Source organism: Poecilia reticulata, chromosome 11 (assembly GCF_904066995.2).
Source record: "Poecilia reticulata chromosome 11, P_reticulata-male-v2, whole genome shotgun sequence".
In the NCBI taxonomy this organism is placed as follows: domain Eukaryota; kingdom Metazoa; phylum Chordata; class Actinopteri; order Cyprinodontiformes; family Poeciliidae; genus Poecilia; species Poecilia reticulata.
Window position 1 is genome coordinate 21,769,117 of NC_088840.1, and position 25,359 is coordinate 21,794,475.

Genomic DNA, 25,359 nt, shown 5'->3' on the forward strand with positions numbered 1-25,359 from the left:
ATGGTTACAAAGGTAAAGTAAAATGTATACTGAATAATTTAGGATTATAAAGAGCAATGGCATTTAAGCCATAGAGCAGTAATAAGAGTGTATAAAATAACAGTCAAAAAGAAAACTGTTAGCTTAAATATCAATATCATGTTGGCTTACACTAGCGTGTTGGTTAACACGACTTAACCCATTAAATAAGGGAGGTTTAGTTTTTAGGTAAAACTCTGTTAGCTTAAATTCTATCATTACCATGATAGCATATGACATGTTAGATTACATTAACTCAGTCCCAGTGGCGGCTGGCCATTAGAGGGCGCTTGGGCGCCGCCCCCTTTAAATTGTTTAGATAATAAATAATTTAATTCTTAACTGCAAAATACTTAGAAATGTATTTATTCATACTGTGTGTCCAATAGACATGTTAGAATGTATTAAAATAGTAAATACATAATTCTATTTAATTGCTCACATTGTGCACACTTCCTATGTGCAGGGCGCCGTTCTAATGAGTGTGTATGTAGGCGCATCAACTTTTGGCAAGCAGGTGATCTGAGGCTGACTTTTAATTGGTTATTTAAGGTTTTCCACAGGGCGCAGCGCTCTGCGTCCCGGACACACCCATTCTGTTGTGTCATTACTGATAGAGTGTCAGTACTGGCTAGTTTTTTAAAAAACATTGTGTGATTGGACAATCCCCGATTCGACTCATTAGCGCAGCTGCAGTTCATTAGGTCGATTCACGTTTACGTTTGCAAAGTGGAGTAGTTTCAAAATGAGAGAAAATTCTGTTTTGTCTTTACAAAAAAGGCTTTTACAAAGCGTTCACTTGAAGAAAAAAACAGGATAAAGGAGCTTGGACCGGATCGTCCCAATTTACAAATTCAGCAGCAGGCAAGTGATCGTGGACGATCCTACACGCGGGCTTTTTCCAGCTCTTCTTATGACAAGCGGAGTTGGCTAGCTGGATGTGATGTCGGACACTGAGTGTAGAAGACCATGAAAGGATTCCTGCAGAGGTGAGTTGTTGTGGAAAATCACTGTTACACTGGTTTATAAGTGTTATTTAATATATTAGGAAGATGTGCGTTGTAGTTAGAAATACCTTTAGTTGTGTCTATGCTGTGTAGGTATGTTGATGTAATGTTTGTCAGCAAGATATTTTATTATTTAAGTTGTACTGAAGTTTATGGGGAATAAAACATTTGGTTACTGAATTTTGTATAATCTTGTCCCACAAAAATGCTGTAACACATTTCATAACACAGCCTTAAAAAATGGCAGCAAATGTTATTAAAATCAGTAAGTTTATAAATAAAATGTGTTCCTTCTTTCTATGACTTAATAGAAAGGACAAAATAACATTTCATATTTAGAATGAAAAATGTGATTATAAAATCATAATCGTCATGTTTGTCCTTCTCTCTTAAGGTCTGTGATATACTGGGACACACCAGGGAGCGCTTTTCTTTCACAAACCACCTTGTTAGTGCCACACTCCTGCAGGGGGACAGATTTGAACAATACAACACAGGATTTCCTGAAGATGCACTGAGCAACACCTTAAAAGCCGATCCAGTGCTCAAGCGAGGTAAGCTGAAGACGGAGCTTACTCTCATCTACAGCAAGGAAGAGTTCAAAGCCTGTTGTGGTGCTGTGGGCCTACTCCAGCTGTTTATGGAAAACAATCTAGAAGAAGTATTTTCGGAAACTGTCACGCTCTTGAAGATCCTCATCACCACACCCATGACCACAGCAGAAGCTGAAAGGTGCTTTTCAACTCTGAAAAGAATCAAGACTTTTCTGAGAAACTCAGGACAGGCTGAATGCATTGGCCATGTTGTCAATGGAGAAAAGACTAGTCACAGAGATGACTGACTTTAACAAGAATGTAATTGAGAAATTTGCAGGGCAGAAGGAAAGGAGGGCAAAATTCATGTTCAAATAGTGCTATTTTTTAAGATTTGTTTTGTTTGTTTTTCATTTGTTTGTTTGTGTGCGCCCCCCTCAGTTTTTTTAGCACCAGCCGCCACTGCTCAGTCCATTGAGTAAGTTAAGATTAGCTATTTCTTTTTTTTCCCAACTAAACAAAAGCTAATGTTACCTTAAATGCTACATCATGTTGGGTATAGAGTCATAGACATAATATAAGGATAGACGCCTCATGGACCGCTCTTGCCTATTGTCGCTGACGAGATTTAGGGCAGCCATCTTGGAGCGGTACACCACTCCACTCAGAGTTATTGTTTAGCAGGCACAATGACGTATTGGCGCATTTAATCGATCATAACACGCTTTTTTGTTACTGGAAACCATATTCAAACATCTATCAAAGCTACATTTATAAACAATTGTATTTTTTAAGTATGTTTTTAATACATAGTTCTGCATATTTAAATATGCTGAGTGCCTATAACAATAGAATAGGAATGGAATATTCTGATATTGATGTATGATGAGCATATTAAAAAGCACACAGCCGTTCATAATTTATTTAATAAATTATTTAGTAATATCAATACATATTTATATAACTATACAAACACATATAAAGTTGATTAATACTGAATAATATATATTGGATACATGTTTATATGTATATATGTGTACATACATATAGATGTATGTTTATGTTTTTCAGCCGACGGGTTCTAGCTTCAGAGAAATTCAGCAGCTGAGATTGAGTCCAAAATCCAATGTGAGATTCATCCGTGCTGCAGTGAATCTGTCTCTCTTTATAGATATCTCTCTCTTCTTCCTCACATCGTGTCTTTATGAAACCTTCAAAACAAAAACGGAAGATTTGGGATGTATCTTACTTTTGACACAGTGAAAGAATTACATATAAATAATAGTCTTTACCACCTGTGTAAACTTTGCTGGTGAATGTTATAACATGTAATATAAGTTTTATAATATGTGTATGTTCCTAAATAATGAAGCCATAAGCTTGACGCTCTACGTCCTTCCCCTTCGGTCCACTTGATAACGAAAACGACAAAAAACCAGACTGGGTCCTCTTGATAAAAGTTAACGGTTTACTTCAAAAATAAAAACGGTACAAATGTTACTTTTCCACAAAAATAATAAACTAAAGGTCTTAAACGAGAGAAAAAGAGAGAGAGAGAGAGAGGTAAAAAAAACTGTGTGGCTCCACTCCAACTGCCCAACTAAGGCTCCCTAGCCACACCCTCAAATCCTTAACTTCAATTACCTATGCAAATTTACAAGAAGACCTTAGTAATCCAATATAACAGATTAGTATAAAATAGAGATACAATTTGTAATTATTTTTCTCCAAATAAACAAGTTACCATAAGAAATATAAACATAATTTATACTAAAGATTTGAATGAACTAAAATTCAATTTAGGCTTCTACATTACCGGTCCCTAATTGTTATCAATATTCTTGAAACAATTACAAACAGAAGAGTTTACATAAACAAGAAAAGCCTAAATTACATTACATTTGCAGAGAAAATCAAGTCCATTGTCTTTCACCTCATGAATGAGGCCTTGACTTTAGTTCCTTTATCGGTCATCTTCTGATCCCTGCAGAAGACAGAGCTTTGTTATGGGACGACAAAGCTCATTAGTCTTAGTCTTTACTTTCACCTGCCGAACAAAGCCACTTCTGTCTGGAAATGTCTCCACAATTCTTCCAAGTGGCCATGAGTTCCTGGGAGAGGTGTCGTCCACGATCAGAACCACGTCTCCCACACAGAAGTTTCTTTTAGGTGAAGACCATAGCTGACGTTCTTGGAACTGGGATAGATATTCCCTGCACCAGCGTTTCCAGAAGATATCTGCAAGGTATTGTACCTGTCTCCAATGGCGATTTGTGTACTGATCGTCCTTCTGAAAGACTCCTGGTGGTAATTCAGGTTTGACCTTTAGCAACAACAGATGATTAGGGGTTAGTGCCTCCAGGTCGTAAAGGTCTGATGAAGCCTGTGTAATGGGCCTGCTGTTTATAATTGCTTCTGCTTCACAAAGCAAGGTGTGTAGACCCTCCTCATCCAAAAGTTGCTCCTTGACTGTGATGTTCAGGATTTTCCTCACTGAACGGATTAGACGCTCCCAGCTTCCTCTGTGGTGTGAACCTGTTGGCGGATTGAAATGCCACTGAACACCATCTTGTTGCAAATGATTTTCAATCTTGCTGGTGTTCCATGCTTTAATTGCTCTTCTTATCTCAGCGTCAGCTGACTTGAAGTTGGTCCCATTATCTGAATACATCTCTCTCACCTGTCCTCTTCTGGCAACAAATCTTCTGATTGCGTTCAGACATGCATCAGTGTCAAGTGAAGAGGCAATCTCGAGATGCACAGCTCTTATAGCAAGACAGGTGAAGATAACGCTGTATCTCTTTACTTGACTTCTACCTCTTTTTACTAGGAGCGGGCCGAAATAATCAATGCCAACTCTGGTAAATGGAGGATCATCCGGAAGGATCCTGCAGGTTGGTAGATCTGCCATAAGTTGTTTGCCAGTGGTTCCATGTGGCCTTTTGCACATTACGCATTTGGACAGAAATCTTCTGATGGCTCCGCTGGCTCCTGGGATCCAGAATCTTTGCCGCAGCTGAGCCAACATGTGATTCCTTCCTGCATGAGCTGTAGTGTCATGAATGTGTCTCAGCACAAGCTCTGTGACATGCGAGTCCTTTGGCAGGATGACTTGCTGTCTGGAGTTGAAAGGCATTGCTGTATGGTGCAACCTTCCACCAACTCTCATAACTCCATCCTCTAGCACTGGATTTAGCTTAAAGAGTGAGCTACTTTTCTTTACCCTCCGATGTTTTTGCAGCATAGCCAAATCTTCTTTGAAACTTTGCCTTTGACAGTATTTATCAATTTCTGCTTCAACCAAGTTGTCACATGTCAGATTATTTGCTTTGAAACTCTTCTTGAACCTGTCCATCTTGTTTTCATCTTTTAGTTCCTTCCTCTTTTCTATAAGTTCCTTCAGCAACTCCTTCAGTTTTAAGAACCAAGCTACAGCACGTTTCAGCTTTGTCCAAGAAGAATAATGGCTCATCAGTGGATCCAGGACGTCCTTTGATTCTTGTACATGAATGATGTGCATTTGAGTCGTTCTTTTGATCTCTGGGTCATCAATATCTGGCATTCCAGGATCTGGATTTTTGGGCCATTGGTCATGTGAAGCGAGCAAGAAACTGGGTCCAGATAGCCAAACCTCATTTTTCAAAAATTCTTCCACAGTTTGTCCTCTTGAAACATGATCAGCTGGATTCAGACTAGTGTTGATGTATCTCCACTGTGATGTCTCAGAGTGTTCCAGGATGGCTGAGATCCTATTGGAGACAAAAGTCTTGAATCTGGTGCTTTCACTCCTGAGGTACTTTAGCACAGCTGTGCTGTCAGTCCAAAAGACCGATTTAGCGAGCTTCAGCTCCAGCTCCTTTCTTAGCAGTGTGTCCGTCTTTGTTGCAACTGTGGCAGCTGTCAATTGCATTCTTGGGATGGTTGGTGACTTTAGAGGTGCAACCCTTGTCTTGGCCATGATCAATGTGCATTGAGTTTCCCCAGTTTCAGAGCGCAGCAGCAGGTAACTTGCGGTTCCTTAGGCATCTTCACTCGAGTCAGCAAAGTGATGAAGTTGTGCGTACAATGGCACACCAAACTGCTTTGACTTGACACATCGGTTGATTCCAAACTTCTCGAGCAGAGACAGACTTGAAATCCAACTTTTCCAGATTTTTACATCGTCTGGTAGATCTTCATGCCAGCCATACTTCTGCCGACATAAATCCTGTAGAATTCTTTTTGCTGGAAGTATTACTGGAGCAAGAAATCCCAAAGGGTCAAAGATGGAGCTGACCAAGTAAAGCAGACCTCTCCTAGTGTGGGGTGGATCTTTGGGGTTGATCTTGAACCTGAACTGATCTGATTCAATACACCACTGGATGCCCAATGTTCTTTCCATCGGCAGATGGTCTTCATCTAAGTCCAGACTTTTAAATCCTTGTGCTTTTTCCACTTCTGGAATTGAACTGAGCACCTTCCTGCTGTTACTTGACCATTTGGTCAGTCGAAAACCTCCTTTTTTCAACATGCTTCTTAACTCAGCAGATAGTGTGATGGCTTTGTCTTCATCAGAAACTGACTTAAGACAGTCATCTACGTAAAAACCTTTCTGCACTGTTTTGACCGTCTCCTCAGTAAACTCATCTGCAAAATCTGTAGCACACCTTTGAAGTGCATAGGTAGCAACGCTTGGTGATGATGTTGCCCCAAAAATGTGCACTAACATCTTGTGTTTGACCAGATCCATGTCATAGTTCCCCTCAGGTCACCAGAGAAACCTAAGGAGATCTGTGTCCTCACTGCAGACTCTAACTTGGTGGAACATGGCCTCAACATCCGCCAACACTGCCACGGGTCTTGGCGGATGACTAGAGAGGTGTTCTAGTAGGTAGAACACCTCTCTACAATATGTGTTATATTGTCTCATTTCTAATGTAGGCTCTTGTGTCAGATAATCTAAGTCAATGTTAGAGAACAATAAAAATTTTTAGATTTACGGAATCTCAGTTAGCCTTCATAGCGGGGCTGAACCCCGTATTACACAAAGAACTGTAGCTAATATCCAGCCAGCATGCCTAGGTGGGTCACATATGGGGGAAAGGTGGGCAGACATATAGGTCCCATAAGGGTTTGTCCGCGGGTTTCACGGTGGCCCCACATGGGTTTGCCCATGTAGGGCTATAGCTCTACATGAACCCTAAATGGGCAAACCCATGTGGGCCCACCAACATGTAGGGCCCATGAATGGCCCATGTGGCTGTGGCCTAACATGGGCAAACCCATGTGGGGCCACCGTGGAACCCGCGAAAAAAACCCATATGGGACCCATCTGGTCTGCCCTCCTTTTCCCCATATGGGGCCCTCCTTGGCAGGCTGACAGGGTATTAGCTGGTATCTCGCCGGTGGACATAAATAGAGTAAAGTAATATTCTAATCACAAAATATACACAATAATATGTCTATCTTACCTGTGAAATGTTGTTTGTGGAGCCCTCACATCAATAGTCTATCGATCTGAACAACAATATCCCTCAGTGCTGAGGCATCTTCTGCTGTTTTGGTAGAGCAAAGTAGGAGGGGACAACCGCTCCAAGATGGCCGCCGTATTTCCTGCGCCGGAGCAGCCAATACATATTGAACTGATGCGGAACGCGATTTGTTGCGTATTTCTATAAATGTCTGACAGACACGCTTAACACACATATCAACACTAACAAAAATGACCAAACTGAACACAGGAAATATTATGGAAACCTAAATTTTCGTGTGGGGAGCGAAAGGACCCCACAACGCTTAGGACGAGAATGACCCCACTGAACGCCCCACCATCCGTCTCAGTTGTCGAGTCCTTGAGCAAGATACTTCACCCGATATGCTGGTATTATCCACAAGGAGGCGGTGATGCAACGATGTGAATGCCGACGGTCATAAAATCCCCAAGAAGAAGAATAGGAGGAAGAACGACAAGAAGCCGCATGGTTTGTTTTGTTGAATTTTCGAGTTTGTCTTAACGAGTTTCTCAACGAGAAGTTAATCCTGCTGAAGAAACTTTCACAGAGTTCAAAGGAATCATCGTCAAGTCGGAGGAAGAGATGGATGATCAGCGCAGACTGCTGGATTTCTCCCGGACTCCCCAGATAATCTTACATCGGATAGGTAGGAAACACCAGCGTTTGGATGAAAGTTGAAGTCTAAATATAGCAGCTTTCTGTATGAAGATCATTTTAGTAACTGTTCCCCTCCTTTATAAATGTTTTGATATCAGATAAATGAACGCGAATAAGCATCACAGCTACGTGAGATGCTTATTTATGTAGAGAGAAAAAATAACCAATGACCTTTTTATGGCTCTCCTTTAAATACTGAGACTTACTTTCGTAAACAGGAGAAATGTGAACAATGCAGCGCAACGCCAGTAAAGCAAGCGGCATCAAACGATATTTGCGGTGTTAGTAGCTGCAAAATGTAATAATTTTTAATAAATAAATTTGTAGTGGCGAATATTTGTCAAACCAAAAATCCTACAAAAGTCAAATCAACAAACCTTTGCTGCACTGAGGTGATGCTTCATGCGCAGGTAAAAGAAGTTTAATGTCGAAAAAACTTCAACATTGTTTTCATGGTTTATTTTTTCCAGTTTGACAAGCAAAAAACAAAGATCAAACTTCTCGTTGTTTCCTCTCCTGCTCCTCCCTAAACTTGTAGAAAATGGACTCACTGTCAAGATTCTGGGTTAGAAGTTTGTTTCTGTAAAAGCAAAGAAACAAACAAAAATATAAAATAAACAGTAATTAAACTGAAATTGAACTCAAAGTTAAAAGTAATAGAAAAAAAAGTTAATAGCTTCAACATAGAAAATACCTAGAAATTATAAAATGCTTTTAAGCTGGAACAATAATGCCTACAATGGAAAAACTTAATATTTATTCTTTAAATTTGATAATTTTCCAAATCTCAGCTGAGTATGTGAACTGATCTGTCTGTATGTCTGCACTCTTTATTTTCAGGTGTGTTCATTTGGTGATTTCTGTCTTAAATGATTAAAATCTGTTTTTTTACTTCAAAAAATAAAGTTAATAATTCTTCTTTTTTCTGTTTTCTTATCCAGATTACCTGCTACATAACGTTAAGGAGGAGCCATGGAACCAGGAGAGGAGATCCACTCTGGACCGGGAGGAGTCAGAACATCTGCAGGTGAAACAAGAACAGGAAGAACCAGAAGATCATCAGATAAAAGAAGAGCAGGAGGATCTAGAGCATCAGCAGATAAACGTGGAAGAGAAAGAAGTTTACTGCAGTCAGGGTGAAGAACAGGTTAAGGTAAAACAGGAGACTGATACCTGCATGGTGGTTCCTGTTGATGAACAAACATCTCACACTGAATCAGAACCAAACATGAACCAAGTCATCTTCCAGGAAGCTGCTGAAGCTGAGAACCAAAATCGGAAAAGAAGCAAACCTTTCTCATGTGAGACTTGTGATAAACGTTTTGCTTTAAAATCTGTTCTTGATGCTCACATGAGAAGTCATACGGGTGAAAAGCCGTTTTCATGTGTGACCTGTGGAAAAGGTTTTCGTCTAAAACAGAATTTAACTCGGCACATGATGATTCACACTGGTGAAAAGCCATTTTCATGTGTGACCTGTGGAAAAAGTTTTATTCAAAAACAGCATTTAACTCAGCACATGATGAATCACAGTGGTGACAAACCGTTTTCATGTGTGACCTGTGGAAAAGGTTTTAGTCGAAAACAATTTTTAACTGAACACATGATGATTCACAACAGTGAAAAACCATTTTTATGTGTGAACTGTGGAAAAAGTTTTAGTCGAAAACAAATTTTAACTGAACACATGATGATTCACACTGGTGAAAAGCCGTTTTCATGTGTGACCTGTGGAAAAAGATTTAGTCTAAAACAGAATTTAACTAGGCACATGATGAATCACAATGGTGACAAACCGTTTTCATGTGGGAACTGTGGAAAAAGTTTTCGTCAGAAAGTTCACTTAACTCAGCACATGAGGATTCACACTGGTGAAAAGCCGTTTTCATGTGTGAACTGTGGAAAAAGTTTTCTTCACAAACAGCATTTAACTCAGCACATGAGGATTCACACTGGTGAAAAGCCGTTTTCATGTGTGAACTGTGGAAAGAGTTTTGGTCGAAAACATGAGTTAACTCGGCACATGATGATTCACACAGGTGAAAAGCCGTTTTCATGTGTGAACTGTGGAAAGAGTTTTGGTCGAAAACATAAGTTAACTCAGCACATGATGATTCACACAGGTGAAAAGCCGTTTTCATGTGTGAACTGTGGAAAAAGTTTTCGTCAAAAAGTTAGTTTAACTCAACACCTGATGATTCATGCTGGTGAAAATATGTTTACATGTGTGAACTGTGGAAAAAGTTTTCGTAGAAAACGGCATTTAACTTGTCACATGATGATTCACACAGGTGAAAAGCCGTTTTCATGTGTGACTTGTGGAAAAAGTTTTCATCAAAAAGTTCATTTAACTCACCATATGAGGCATCACACAGGTGAAAAGCTGTAGAAGTGTCACCTTCCCATGATGTTACTACCTGAATTTCAATGTAGTGCCGCCTGCAACAAGTTCTCCAGTTTCTTTTCAGAGAAAATTCAAAAGATCAGAGAATTAATCTGATTTGAAAAATTTAAACTCATTTTGTCTCTATTTTCAAGAATGACTGTTTGATTATTGATTCTATGTAGCATGACTCTGTTTTTGTGTTTGTAATGATGTAAAGCATTTTGAAATGCCTTCCTGCTGAGATGTGCTATACAAATAAAATGTGATTGATTCCATGTGCGTCCTATGTTGAGGTTCACTATAAAACGGATTTGGTTAAAAACTAGAATTAAAGACTGGAGGGATTTCATGTTTATAAAGCTGAGAAATTGTTGTGTTTGTTAAATGTGATCATTTAGATACTTAGAGATGTGAAACCTATTTTTGATGCATTGTTTTTTTCTGGCATATTCTGCAGCAAAAACGATGACAAACTGTATTGTTATTATATAAACCATTCAATAAAATGACATAGATTATAACAAAATTGAGTGATAATTTGTACTAGTTGCATTTATCGTCCTTATGGCTACTGGGTATAAACTGATCTTCAGTCTGTCCTAAAAACTAATTTTCATGCATTCATTTTTCTTGATTGTGGAAACTATGTAATTATTTTCCTCAACAATTTGCTGTCTTTTGTCTTAGTTATATTTCTCTCTTTTCTGCTGCAGCTGTCTTCTATTATAGTTTACCATGTTTCTAACTAATTTAATCTCCACACATAGATATGTGTTTACTGTCTTAGAAAGTAAGTAGAACATTTGCCTTTTCTGTGAAAATGTAGAGTTAGTGCTGAATGTTACTGCTGAAAATTTTAGAAACATTTGATTTCAACTGCAGAACATTTGCTGAAATTAAATGAGAAGAAGAGCAGAAAAAAGTTAATCTGCAAATCTGGTTACAAAGCAAAACTCTCAGCTAAACAATCATTTAAAATTAGTACTAACATCCCTGCTAAAAATGTTTAATATAGCAAAGAGTAATAACATTTAACCCATCTAGTGCAGTAGATGAAGAAAGCAGCTCATTCATGTTCATTGTGGATGAATGGAGGCTGGGGACCAATTATTTTAGCTTCTTAAAAATAATTTGTTCCCCCTTTATAACATGGGAGCTAATTAATTTATCAGCACGTCTTTAACTGTGTTTATTCATCTCATCATCAACAGCAAATGCTGTGAATTTGGTAACATTTACTTATTTGCCAAAGTTATGAGGGGGGAACCAAGTATTTTAGCTGCTTGAAATAACCTGTCCTCTCTCCAAAGAGAGTTGAGCAGGGGAACAGATTATTTCATGCAACTCAAATATTTGGCTCCCCACTCATAATTTTAGCAAATAATGTCACCAAATGGTTGTTATGCAAATGTATTTTATCCAGTAATGTGTCATATTTTAGATAAGATCAGAATTTTGTAGAAAGCTGTCTCTCATCTTTTCAGAAAGTCTACTTTTTCGTCCCCTGCTATCAGCCAGCTTCCATCTTCTTGTATTGGCAATAAAATTTTTTTATAAATACACAGAACGTGATGGAAAACCATGTTTGGTGACTGACTAATTTATCATGATTAAGTGACCAAAGTCGGGAAAAGACTGACTCTAACCGACGGGTTGCCGGTCTGAGTGCCCCCACCCCCATCCGTCTCAGTTGTCGAGTACTTGGCAAGATACTTCACCCGATTTGCTTGTATTTTCCAGAAGGGGGCGGTAATTCAACGATGTGAATGCCATCCATCCATCCATCCATCCATCCATCCATCCATCCATCCATCCATCCATCCATCCATCCATCCATCCATCCATCCATCCATCCATCCATTTATCCATTTATCCATTTATTTATTTATTTATTTATTTATTTTCTTCCGCTTATCTGGGGTCAGGTCGCGGGGGAAACAGCTTCAGAAGGGAGGCCCAGACTTCCCTCTCCCTAGCCACTTCATGACCCAAAGCTCATGACCATAGATGAGGGTGGGAACGTAGATCGACCGGTAAATCGAGAGCTTCGCTTTTTGACTCAGTTCTCTCTTCACCACGACGGACCAGTACAGCGCCCGCTTCACGACAGACGCTGGCCCAATCCGCCTGTCGATCTCCCGCTCCCTTCTTCCCCCTTTCGTGAACAAGATCCCCAGATTCTTAAAATCCTCCACTTGAGGCAGGACGACCCCCCTGACCCGGAGAAGGCACTCTACCCCTTTCCGGCTCAAGACCAAGGCCTCGGATTTGGAGGCACTGAGCCTCATCCCAGCCACTTCACACTCGACCACGAACCGCTCCAGTGAGAGCTGCAGATCACGATCTGATGAAGCCAACAGGACCACATCATCCGCAAAAAGCAGAGATGCGATCCTAAAGCCACCAAAACGGATCCCCTCAACACCTCGGCTGCGCCTAGAAATTCTGTCCATGAAGGTAATGAACAGAATCGGTGACAAAGGGCAGCCTTGGCGGAGTCCAACTCTCACCGGAAACGAGCCCGACTTACTGCCGGCAATGCGGACCAGACTCTGACACCGGTCATACAGGGACCTGACAGGCCATATCAAAGGGCCCGGTACCCCATACTCCCAGAGACGCCCCAAAGGGCCCCCTGAGGGACACGGTCGAATGCCTTCTCCAAGTCCACAAAACACATGTAGACTGGTTGGGCGAACTCCCATGTACCCTCCAGGACCCTGCTGAGGGTGTAGAGTTGGTCCAGTGTTCCACGACCAGGACGAAAACCACACTGCTCTTCCTGAATCCGAGGTTCGACTAGCCGACGGACCCTCCACTCCAGGACCCCTCAATAGACCTTACCAGGGAGGCTTAAGAGTGTGACCCCCCTGAAATTGGAGCACACCCTCCGGTCCCCCTTTTTAAATAGGGGGACCACCACCCCAGTCTGCCAATCCAGGGGAACTGCCCCCGAAGTCCATGCGATATTGCAAAGTCGCATGAGCCAACACATCCACCCTACAACATCCAGAGCCTTAAGGAACTCCGGGCAGATCTCATCCACCCCTGGGGCCCTGCCACCGAGGAGCTTTTTGACCATCTCGGCGACCTCGTCCCCAGAGACTGGAGAGCCCAACCCAGAGTCCCCAGGCTCAGCTTCCTCAACAGAAGGTATGTTAGTGGGATTGAGGAGGTCTTCGAAGTATTCTGCCCACCGGCCCACAACATCCCGAGGTGAGGTCAGCAGCACACCATCCCCACTATAAACATAAACAGTGTTGGTGCTGCACTGCTTCCCCCTCCTGAGACGCCGGATGGTGGACCAGAATCGCCTCGAAGCCATACGGAAGTCTTTCTCCATGGCCTCTCCAAACTCCTCCCACGCCCAAGTTTTTGCCTCAGCGACCTCCCGAGCCGGATGCCGCTTCGCCTGCCAGTACCCATCAGCTGCTTCTGGAGTCCCACAGGCCAAAAAGGCCCGATAGGACTCCTTCTTCAGCTTGACAGCATCCCTCTCCGAAGGCGTCCACCAACGGGTTCGAGGGTTGCCGCCGCGACAGGCACCAACAACCTTGCGGCCGCAGCTCCGATAAGCCGCCTCGGCAATGGAGGCACGGAACATGGTCCACTCAGACTCAATGTCCCCGTCATCCCCCGGAATGTGTTCGAAGTTCTCCCGGAGATGGGAGTTAAAGCTCCGTCTCACAGCGGACTCCGCCAGACATTCCCAGCAGACCCTCACTACACGTTTGGGCCTGCCAGGTCTGACCGGCTTCCTCCCCCACCACCGGAGCCAACTCACCACCAGGTAGTTGTCAGTGGACAGCTCTGCAACTCTCTACACCCGAGTGTCCAAGACATACGGCCATAGATCCGATGAAATGATGACAAAATCGATCATCGAACTGCGGCCTAGGGTGTCCTGGTGCCAAGTGGACAATCCGTGACGAGCACAGAAGTCTAACAACAGAACACCACTCGAGTTCAGATCCTCCCAACCACGCCCCTCCAGGTCTCACTGTCGTTGTCCACGTGAGCGTTGAAGTCCCCCAGTAGAACAAGGGAGTCCCCAGGAGGGGCACTCTCCAGTACCCCCTCTGAGGACTCCAAATAGGGTGGGTAATCTGAACTGTTGTTCGTCCCGTAAGCACAGACAACAGTCAGAACCCATCCCTCTCCCTCCCTAGGCAGAGGGAGGCTACCCTCTCGTTCACCGGGGTAAACCCCAACGTACAAGCGCCGAGATGGGGGGCAACAAGTATGCCCACTCCTGCCCGGCGCCTCTCACCGTGGGCAACTCCAGAGTGGAAATACGTCCAGCCCCTCTCAAGGAGACTGGTTCCAGAACCAGAGCCATGTGTCGAGGTGAGGCCGACTATTTCTAGCCGGAACCTCTCAGCCTCACACACTAGCTCCAGTTCCTTCCCCACCAGAGAGGTGACGTTCCACGTCCCAAGAGCCAGCTTCTGCAGCCGAGGATCAGACCGCCAGGGTCCCCTCCCTTGGCTGCCGCCCTTTGTGAAGGTCGACAGTCGTAAAATCCCAAAGGAGAAGAATAGGAAGAAGAACAAGATGGCGCATGGCTTATTTTGTTGAATTTTCGAGAGTTTGTCTTAACGAGTTTCTCAACGAGCAGTTAACTGCTACTGAAGAGTACTTGGCTCTTGGCAAGAGTACTCTTGCCAAGAGCCAAGTACTTATATGTACTTGGCAAGTACATGATGACTCACTGGTGAGTTTAAAGGAATCATCATCAAGTCGGAGGAAGAGATGGATGATCAGCGCAGACTGCTGGATTTCTCCTGGACTCCCCGGATAATTTTACACCGGATAGGTAGGAAACACCAGCGTTTGGATGCAGGTTAAGGTCTAAACGTAGAAGCTTTCTGTATGAAGATCATTTTAGTAACTGTTCCCCTCCTGTATAAATGTTTTCATATCAGATAAATGAACGCGAACATCACAACTACACGGTGAGAATGGCTTATTTATGTAGAGCGAAAAAGGAACCAGTTATCTTTTTATGGCTCTCCTCCTTAGTAAACAGGAGAAATGTGAACTATGCAGCGCAAGGCCAGTAAAGCAAGCGGCATAAAACAATATTTGTGGTGTTAGTAGCTGCAAAATGTAATAATTTTTAATAAATAAATTGTAGTGGTGAATATTTGTCAAACCAAATATCCTATAAAAGTCAAATCAACAAACCACTGCTGCACTGAGGTGATGCTTCATACGCAGATAAAAGAAGTTTAATGTCCAAAAAAACAGAAAATTGTTTTTATGTTCTGCTTTTTTCAGTTTGGCTAGCAAATAACAAAGATCAAATTTTTCATTGTTTCCTCTCCTGCTCTGGTGAAAACCCAGTGCATGCTGGTCCTGTACCAGACCCTGTACTTGAAGAAAATGGACCCACTGTCAAGATTCTGGGTTCTTGGGTTAGGATTTTGGGTTTATGTTTTCTCTGTTTAACCATTATGTTCTAGTTTACTGTATTCTCATTCTTTTATGTCAGTCCCTTGTTGTGTTTCCAGTTGTGTTTATTTCTTAGTTATTACTCTTCAAGTTATTCTTCAGTATTTCAAAAGGATGTCTTCTACATCACTGTCACTCCCTCAATGGAAGAGAGTTCCCACTCCGCCCACAGGTGACCCTTTCCACAAAGTGTGGTCTATACTCAGTGCACTGAATTACAAAAAGATGATGCAAAACCTGGAACTGGCTTAGGACGGCGCTCAAATGTTGTGCTTGGTCTGGTGGAACAGGCAGAAGTTCCTCCAGGATGTACATTTGGGCATGACAACAAGTTTTCACCTGACTTTGCCTCATTGATAAAATGACCAGATGAGGTTGGCAAATTAAGACAAAGCCATCTGCATGATGTGGCATTTAATCTTAATGTATCTAGAAAAATCCTGCAGTCTGTGCTGATGATCCATTATTATAGGTTATGTATGCGTTTTTGTGTGTGTGTGTGTGTGTGTGTGTGTATAAATAGATTTGATTTTTGTAAATTTGTTTACATAGTTTCCCACTGGTAACAATAACCAACTACCATAAACATCATAAAATGTAATAATTCCTAAATAATACGAATAATTACAACTTGCACTTAATTTAAATTTTCCAATTAGAAATTTGGGATTAAATGGGTTACTGTCTGAATGTCTTCACTCATTTACTTCAATAAATAAAGTTAACAATTCCTCTTTTTTTCTGTTTTTATGTCCAGATTGCCTGCAACATAACATTTACAAGGAGAAGCTATGTAAACAGGAGAGGAGAACCACTCTGGACCAGGAGGAGTTAGAACCTCTGCAGGTGAAACAAGAACAGGAAGAACCAGAAGATCAAAAGATAAAAGAAGAGCAGGAAGATCTAAAACACCAGCAGATGAAAGTGGAAGAGAAAGAAGTTTACTGCAGTCAGGGTGAAGAACAGGTTGAGTTAAATCAGGAGACTGATACCTGCATGGTGGTTCCTGTTGATGAGCAAACAAACCAAACTGAATCAGAATCAAACAGGAACCAAGTCATCTTCCAGGAAGCTGCTGAAGCTGAGAACCAAAATCAGGAAAGAAGAAAACCTCTCATGTGAGACCTGTGGAAAAAGTTTTAGTAAAAAAAGGAATTTAACTCGGCACATGATGATTCACACTGGTGAAAAGACGTATTCATGTGGGAACTGTGGGAAAAGGTTTACTCAAAAACCGCATTTAACTCGGCACATGATGACTCACTGGTGAAAAGCCGTAGAACTATTTTTCCATATATGTCCTTTGTTGCGGTTCATTATAAAAGTCATTTAGATGAAAACTGGAGTCATACACTGGAGGGCTTTCTTGTCTATAAAGTGGTAAAATTGTAACATTTTCTAATTTGTTAAATGTGATCATTTGGATCTTGACATTTTGATACTTAGAGATGTGCAATATGAACTTGAAGGATTGATTTGTATTATTCTGAATGGAGAGAAACAGTGGCGCAGTTGGTAGAGCTGTTGCCTTGCAGCAAGAAGGTTCTGGGTTCGATTCTAGGCCCCGGTCCTTCTGCATGGAGTTTGCATGTTCTCCCTCTGCATGCGTGGGTTTTCTCCAGGTACTCTGGTTTCCTCCCACAGTACAAAAACATGACTGTCAGGTTAATTGGCCTCTCCAAATTGCCCCTAGGTGTGAGTGTGTGTGTGCATGGTTGTGTGTCCTGTGTGTCTCTGTGTTGCCCTGCGACAGACTGGCGACCTGTCCAGGGTGACCCCGCCTCTCGCCCGGTATGCTAGCTGGAGATAGGCACCAGCACCCCTCCCGACCCCACTGAGGGACAAGGGTGTAAGAAAATGGATGGATGGATGAATGGAGAGAACGAGTGGGGTGGAGATTTAATTTAATAAATTTTTATCCAAAAAAATGTGCTGTTGTGCACTAATTGTATATTTTCAGTAATTATTTTCCACTTTTAAATTTACTGTATTTAAAAAATTATTTGATAGGTTTGTCTATAAAACAAAGCTAGACTGAAACTGATGCTGTTATTAATTCCAAATTATATCAACCAGTCTATGTAAAAGCTTTTCAAATAAATTAACCTGCCTTTTTACTTAGAAAATGCAATATTCAATATAAATATGTGTTTCTTTATTGATTGTTCTTGATTGTACAAAGTATGTGCGATGTTTGTCTCCAAAAATTTGGTGTTGTATATTTTTTCTATTTTTTGCTGTGGCTGTTTTCTATTAAAGATCACTATCTTTTTTTAAAGTTGTAACTAATTTAATCTCTACACATATAAATATATGTTTAAGTCCTTACAAAGCTACTTGATGACTTGCACCTCATTTGAAAATGCAGTGAGTGCTGAACGCTACTGCTGAAATTTGCTGAAATATTTGAGTTCAAATGCAGAATCATGGTTACAAAGGTAAAGTAAAATGTATGCTGAATAATTTTAGGAGCAATGACTTTAAGCCATAGAGCAGTAATAAGAGTGTATAAGATAACATTAGTCAATAAGAAAACTGTTAGCTTAAATATCAATATCATGTTGGCTTACGCTAGCGTGTTGGTAAACACGACTTAACCCATTAAATAAGGGAGGTTTAGTTTTTAGGTAAAACTCTAATGTTAGCTTAAATTCTATCATTACCATGATAACATATAACATGTTAGATGACATTAACTCAGTCCATTGAGTAAGTTAAGCCTAGCTTGTTTTTTTTGTCCCAATTAACAAAAGCAAATGTTACCTTAAATGCTACATCATGTGGTATAAAGTCATAGACATAATATAAGGATAGACGCCTCATGGACCGCTCTTGCCTATTGTCGCTGACGAGATTTAGGGCAGCCATCTTGGAGCGGTACACCACTCCACTCAGCGTTATTGTTTAGCAGGCACAATGACGTATTGGCGCATTTAATCGATCATAACACGCTTTTGTGTTACTGGAAACCATATTCAATTATCTATCAAAGCTACATTTATAAACAATTGTATTTTTTAAGTATGTTTTTAATACATAGTTCAGCATATTTTAATATGCTGAGTGGCTATAACAATGGAATAGGAATGGAATATTCTGATATTGATGTATGATGAGCATATTAAAAAGCACACAGCTGTTCATAATTTATTTAATAAATTATTTAGTAATATCAATACATATTTATATAACTATACAAACACATATAAATAATGATTAATACTGAATAATATATATTGGATACATGTTTATATGTATATATGTGTACATACATATAGATATATGTTTTTCAGCCGACCAGTTCTAGCTTCAGAGAGATTCAGCAGCTGAGATTGAGTCCAAAATCCGATGTGAGATTCATCCGTGCTGCCGTGAATCTGTCTCTCTTTATAGATATCTCTCTCTTCTTCCTCACATCATGTCTTTATGAAACCTTCAAAACAAAAATGGAAGATTTGGGATGTATCTTACTGTTGACAAAGTGAAAGAATTACATATAAAATAATAGTCTTTACCACCTGTGTAAACTTTGCTGGTGAATGTTATAACATGTAATATAAGTTTTATAATATGTGTTATATTGTCTCATTTCTAATGTAGGCTCTTCTGTCAGATAATCTAAGTCAATGTTAGAGAACAATAAAATGTTTTAGATTTACGGAATCTCAGTTAGCCTTCATAGCGGAGCTGAACCCCGTATTACACAAAGAACTGTAGCTAATATCCAGCCAATATGCCTAGGTAGGCCCCATATGGGGGAAAAGTGGGCAGACATATGGGACCCATAAGGGTTTGTCCGCGGGTTTCACGGTGGCCCCACATGGGTTTGCCCATGTAGGGCTATAGCTCTACATGAACCCTAAATGGGCAAACCCATGTGGGCCCACAAGCATGTAGGGCCCATGAATGGCCCATGTGGGCTGTGGCCCTACATGGGCAAACCCATGTGGGGCCACTGTGGAACCCGCAAAAAAAACCATATGGGACCCATCTGGTCTGCCCTCCTTTTCTCCGTATGGGGCCCTCCTTGGCATGCTGACAGGGTATTAGCTGGTATCTCACCGGTGGACATAAATAGAGTAAAGTAATATTCTAATCACAAAATATACACAATAATATGTCTATCTTACCTGTGAAATGTTGTTTGTGGAGCCCTCACATCAATAATCCATAGATCCGAACAACAATATCCCTCAGTGCTGAGGCATCTTCTGCTGTTTTGGTTGAGCAAAGTAGGAGGGACGACCGCTCCAAGATGGCCGCCGTATTTCCTGCGCCGGAGCAGCCAATGCAGGGTCTACTCTTATATTATGTCTATGAATAGAGTTGCCACCCGTCCCTTAAAATACGAAATCGTATTGATACGTATACGTGAATACGTATTGAACTGATGCGGAACGCGATTTGTTGCGTATTTCTATAAATGTCTGATAGACACGCCTAACACACATATCAACACTAACAATAATGACCAAACTAAAACACAGGAAATATTATGGACAGCTAAATTTTCGTGGGGGGAGCGAAAGGACCCCACAACGCTTCGGACGAGAATGACCCCACTGAACGTTGTCGAGTCCTTGAGCAAGATACTTCACCCGATATGCTGGTATTATTCACAAGAGTGCGGAAATGCAACGATGTGAATGCCGACTGTCATAAAATCCCCAAGAAGAAGAATAGAAGGAAGAACAACAAGATGGCGCATGGTTTGTTTTGTTGAATTTTCGAGAGTTTTGTCGCAACGAGTTTCTCAACGAGAAGTTAATCCTGCTGAAGAAACTTTCACAGAGTTTAAAGGAATCATCGTCAAGTCGGAGGAAGAGATGGATGATCAGCGCAGACTGCTGGATTTCTCCCGGACTCTCCAGATAATCTTACACCGGATAGGTAGGAAACACCAGCGTTTGGATGAAAGTTGAGGTCTAAATATAGAAGCTTTCTGTATGAGGATCATTTTAGTAACTGTTCCCCTCCTGTATAAATGCTTTGATATCAGATAAATGAACGCGAATAAGCATCACAGCTACGTGAGATGCTTATTTATGTAGAGAGAAAAAATAACCAATGACCTTTTTATGGCTCTCCTTTAAATACTGAGACTTACTTTCGTAAACAGGAGAAATGTGAACAATGCAGCGCAACGCCAGTAAAGCAAGCGGCATCAAACGATATTTGCGGTGTTAGTAGCTGCAAAATGTACTAATTTTTAATAAATAAATTTGTAGTGGCGAATATTTGTCAAACCAAAAATCCTACAAAATTCAAATCAACAAACCTTTGCTGCACTGAGGTGATGCTTCATGCGCAGGTAAAAGAAGTTTAATGTCGAAAAAACTTCAACATTGTTTTCATGGTTTCTTTTTTTCCAGTTTGACAAGCAAAAAACAAAGATCAAACTTCTCGTTGTTTCCTCTCCTGCTCCTCCCTAAACTTGTATAAAATGGACTCACTGTCAAGATTCTGGGTTAGGAGTTTGTTTCTGTAAAAGCAAAGAAACAAACAAAATTATGAAATAAACGGTTATTAAACTGAAATTGAACTCAAAGTTAAAAGTAATAGAAAACAAAGTTTATAGCTCCAACATAGAAAATACTTAGAAATAATAAAATCTACTTTTAAGCAATAATAATAATGGGTACAATGGAACAACGTAATACTTATTTTTTAAATTTGATAATTTTCCAAATCTCAGCTGAATATGTGAACTGATCTGTCTGTATGTCTGCACTCTTTATTTTCAGGTGTGTTCATTTGGTGATTTCTGTCTTAAATGATTAAAGTCTGTTTTTACTTCAAAAAATAAAGTTAACAATTCTTCTTTTTTCTGTTTTCTTATCCAGATTACCTGCTACATAAAGTTAAGGAGGAGCCATGGAACCAGGAGAGGAGATCCACTCTGGACCGGGAGGAGTCAGAACATCTGCAGGTGAAACAAGAACAGGAAGAACCAGAAGATCATCAGATAAAAGAAGAGCAGGAGGATCTAGAGCATCAGCAGATAAACGTGGAAGAGAAAGAAGTTTACTGCAGTCAGGGTGAAGAACAGGTTGAGTTAAAACAGGAGACTGATACCTGCATGGTGGTTCCTGTTGATGAACAAACATCCCACACTGAATCAGAACCAAACATGAACCAAGTCATCTTCCAGGAAGCTGCTGAAGCTGAGAACCAAAATCAGAAAAGAAGCAAACCTTTCTCATGTGAGACTTGTGATAAACGTTTTGCTTTAAAATCTGTTCTTGATGTTCACATGAGAAGTCATACGGGTGAAAAGCCGTTTTCATGTGTGACCTGTGGAAAAGGTTTTCGTCTAAAACAGAATTTAACTCGGCACATGATGAATCACACTGGTGAAAAGCCATTTTCATGTGTGACCTGTGGAAAAGGTTTTAGTCGAAAACAATTTTTAACTGAACACATGATGATTCACAACAGTGAAAAACCATTTTTATGTGTGACCTGTGGAAAAAGTTTTAGTCTAAAACAGAATTTAACTAGGCACATGATGATTCACACTGGTGAAAAGCCGTTTTCATGTGTGAACTGTGGAAAAAGATTTAGTCTAAAACAGAATTTAACTAGGCACATGATGAATCACAATGGTGACAAACCGTTTTCATGTGGGAACTGTGGAAAAAGATTTCTTCACAAACAGCATTTAACTCAGCACATGATGATTCACACAGGTGAAAAGCCGTTTTCATGTGGGAACTGTGGAAAAAGTTTTTGTCAGAAAGTTTACTTAACTCTGCACATGAGGATTCACACTGGTGAAAAGCCGTTTTCATGTGTGACCTGTGGAAAAAGTTTTCTTCACAAACAGCATTTAACTCGGCACATGATGATTCACACAGGTGAAAAGCCGTTTTCATGTGTGACCTGTGGAAAAAGTTTTCTTCACAAACAGCATTTAACTCAGCACATGATGATTCACACAGGTGAAAAGCCGTTTTCATGTGGGAACTGTGGAAAAAGTTTTTGTCAGAAAGTTTACTTAACTCAGCACATGAGGATTCACACTGGTGAAAAGCCGTTTTCATGTGTGAACTGTGGAAAAAGTTTTAGTCGAAAACAAATTTTAACTGAACACATGATGATTCACACAGGTGAAAAGCCGTTTTCATGTGGGAACTGTGGAAAAAGTTTTTGTCAGAAAGTTTACTTAACTCAGCACATGAGGATTCACACTGGTGAAAAGCCGTTTTCATGTGTGAACTGTGGAAAAAGTTTTAGTCGAAAACAAATTTTAACTGAACACATGATGATTCACACTGGTGAAAAGCCGTTTTCATGTGTGACCTGTGGAAAAAGTTTTCTTCACAAACAGCATTTAACTCAGCACATGATGATTCACACAGGTGAAAAGCCGTTTTCATGTGGGAACTGTGGAAAAAGTTTTTGTCAGAAAGTTTACTTAACTCAGCACATGAGGATTCACACTGGTGAAAAGCCGTTTTCATGTGTGAACTGTGGAAAAAGTTTTCTTCACAAACAGCATTTAACTCGGCACATGATGATTCACACAGGTGAAAAGCCGTTTTCATGTGTGACTTGTGGAAAAAGTTTTCATCAAAAAGTTCATTTAACTCACCATATGAGGCATCACACAGGTGAAAAGCTGTAGAAGTGTCACCTTCCCATGATGTTACTACCTGAATTTCAATGTAGTGCCGCCTGCAACAAGTTCTCCAGTTTCTTTTCAGAGAAAATTCAAAAGATCAGAGAATTAATCTGATTTTAAAAATTTAAACCCATTTTGTCTCTATTTTCAAGAATGACTGTTTGATTATTAATTCTATGTGGCATGACTCTGTTTTTGTGTTTGTAATGATGTAAAGCATTTTGAAATAAATGCCTTCCTGCTAAGATGTGCTATACAAATAAAATGTGATTGATTCCATGTGTGTCCTATGTTGAGGTTCACTATAAAACTGATTTGGTTAAAAACTAGAATTAAAGACTGGAGGGATTTCATGTTTATAAAGCTGAGAAATTGTTCCATCCATCCATCCATTTTCTTCCGCTTATCCGGGGTCGGGTCGCGGGGGCAGCAGCTTCAGAAGGGAGGCCCAGACTTCCCTCTCCCCAGCCACTTCTTCCAGCTCCTCCGGGGGAATCCCAAGGCGTTCCCAGGCCAGCCGAGAGACGTAATCCCTCCAGCGTGTCCTGGGTCTTCCCCGAGGCCTCCTCCCGGTGGGACGTGCCCGGAACACCTCACCAGGGAGGCGTCCAGGAGGCATCCTTACCAGATGCCCGAGCCACCTCAACTGGCTCCTCTCGACGTGGAGGAGCAGCGGCTCTACTCTGAGTCCCTCCCGGATGACCGAGCTTCTCACCCTATCTCTAAGGGAGAGCCCAGCCACCCTGCGGAGGAAACCCATTTCGGCCGCTTGTACCCGTGATCTCGTTCTTTCGGTCATGACCCAAAGCTCATGACCATAGATGAGGGTGGGAACGTAGATCGACCGGTAAATCGAGAGCTTCGCTTTTTGGCTCAGCTCTCTCTTCACCACGACGGACCGGTACAGCGCCCGCTTCACGGCAGACGCTGCCCCAATCCGCCTGTCGATCTCCCGCTCCCTTCTTCCCTCATTCGTGAACAAGATCCCCAGATACTTAAACTCCTCCACTTGAGGCAGGACGACCCCCCTGACCCGGAGAAGGCACTCTACCCTTTTCCGGCTCAAGACCATGGCCTCGGATTTGGAGGCACTGAGCCTCATCCCGGCCGCTTCACACTCGGCTGCGAACCGCTCCAGTGAGAGCTGCAGATCACGTTCCGATGAAGCCAACAGGACCACATCATCCGCAAAAAGCAGAGATGCGATCCTAAGGCCACCAAAACGGATTCCCTCAACACCTCGGCTGCGCCTAGAAATTCTGTCCATAAAAGTAATGAACAGAATCGGTGACAAAGGGCAGCCTTGGCGGAGTCCAACTCTCACCGGAAACGAGCCCGACTTACTGCCGGCAATGCGGACCAGACTCTGACACCGGTCATACAGGGACCTGACAGCCCGTATCAAAGGGCCCGGTACCCCATACTCCCGGAGTACTCCCCACAGGGCCCCCGAGGGACACGGTCGAACGCCTTCTCCAAGTCCACAAAACACATGTAGACTGGTTGGGCGAACTCCCATGCACCCTCCAGGACCCCGCTGAGGGTGTAGAGCTGGTCCAGTGTTCCACGACCAGGACGAAAACCACACTGCTCTTCCTGAATCCGAGGTTCGACTATCCGACGGACCCTCCTCTCCAGGACCCCTGAATAGACCTTACCAGGGAGGCTTAAGAGTGTGATCCCCCTGTAATTGGAGCACACCCTCCGGTCCCCCTTTTTAAACAGGGGGACCACCACCCCAGTCTGCCAGTCCAGGGGAACTGCCCCCGATGTCCATGCGATATTGCAGAGTCGCGTTAGCCAACACAACCCCGCAACATCCAGAGCCTTAAGGAACTCCGGGCGGATCTCATCCACCCCCGGGGCCCTGCCACCGAGGAGCTTTTTGACCACCTCGGCGACCTCGTCCCCAGAGATAGGAGAGCCCAGCCCAGAGTCCCCATGCTCAGCTTCCTCAACAGAAGGCATGTTGGTGGGATTGAGGAGGTCTTCGAAGTATTCCGCCCACCGGCCCACAACGTCCCGAGTTGAGGTCAGCAGCGCACCATCCCCACTATAAACAGTGTTGGTGCTGCACTGCTTCCCCCTCCTGAGACGCCGGATGGTGGACCAGAATCGCCTCGAAGCCGTACGGAAGTCTGTCTCCATGGCCTCTCCAAACTCCTCCCACGCCCGAGTTTTTGCCTCA

At 41.9% G+C, this 25,359-nt stretch overlaps 2 protein-coding genes and 1 long non-coding RNA gene across 5 annotated transcripts in view; 2 read left to right on the forward strand and 1 right to left on the reverse strand.

Annotated features, from left to right (window-relative positions):
• Positions 1 to 2,096: 2,096 nt before the first annotated feature.
• LOC145553703 (uncharacterized) lies at positions 2,097 to 19,960 on the reverse strand. Its single transcript, XR_014089736.1, has 5 exons — positions 19,678 to 19,960; positions 18,820 to 18,980; positions 8,654 to 8,728; positions 7,009 to 7,150; positions 2,097 to 2,769 (listed from the first exon to the last, which is right to left on the reverse strand). It is a non-coding gene; the product is annotated as an uncharacterized LOC145553703 (long non-coding RNA).
• Positions 7,164 to 25,359, forward strand: part of LOC103472602 (uncharacterized) — an 80,745-nt gene continuing 62,549 nt past the window's right edge. Inside the window, exons 1-2 of one of the 2 annotated variants that reach the window (XM_081612509.1) lie at positions 7,164 to 7,696; positions 8,649 to 11,627. In XM_081612509.1, coding sequence (XP_081468635.1) covers positions 7,633 to 7,696; positions 8,649 to 10,096 — 1,512 coding nt within the window. In that variant the 5' untranslated portion in view covers positions 7,164 to 7,632 and the 3' untranslated portion in view covers positions 10,097 to 11,627. Of the gene's footprint in view, positions 7,697 to 8,648; positions 11,628 to 25,359 lie in introns of those variants that run through there. The other variant, XM_081612511.1, reaches the window with a different exon arrangement.
• LOC145553662 (uncharacterized) lies at positions 14,814 to 23,542 on the forward strand. 2 transcript variants are annotated; one of them, XM_081612468.1, is made up of 2 exons: positions 14,814 to 14,909; positions 21,391 to 23,542. In XM_081612468.1, exons 1-2 carry the CDS (start codon positions 14,846 to 14,848, stop codon positions 23,172 to 23,174), a joined length of 1,848 nt encoding a protein of 615 aa, XP_081468594.1. In that variant the 5' UTR covers positions 14,814 to 14,845; the 3' UTR covers positions 23,175 to 23,542. The 2 variants fall into 2 exon arrangements, with proteins under 2 accessions (XP_081468594.1, XP_081468593.1); XM_081612467.1 differs by lacking the exon at positions 14,814 to 14,909 and adding an exon at positions 19,987 to 20,437.

Excerpts from the sequence above, each read along its gene's own strand:
- LOC145553662 (XM_081612467.1), top strand. The coding sequence starts at position 20,194 with ATGCCGACTGTCATAAAATCCCCAAGAAGAAGAATAGAAGGAAGAACA. Across the intron at positions 20,438-21,390 it reads GATAATCTTACACCGGATAG|ATTACCTGCTACATAAAGTT; the intron begins GTAGGAAACACC and ends TTTCTTATCCAG.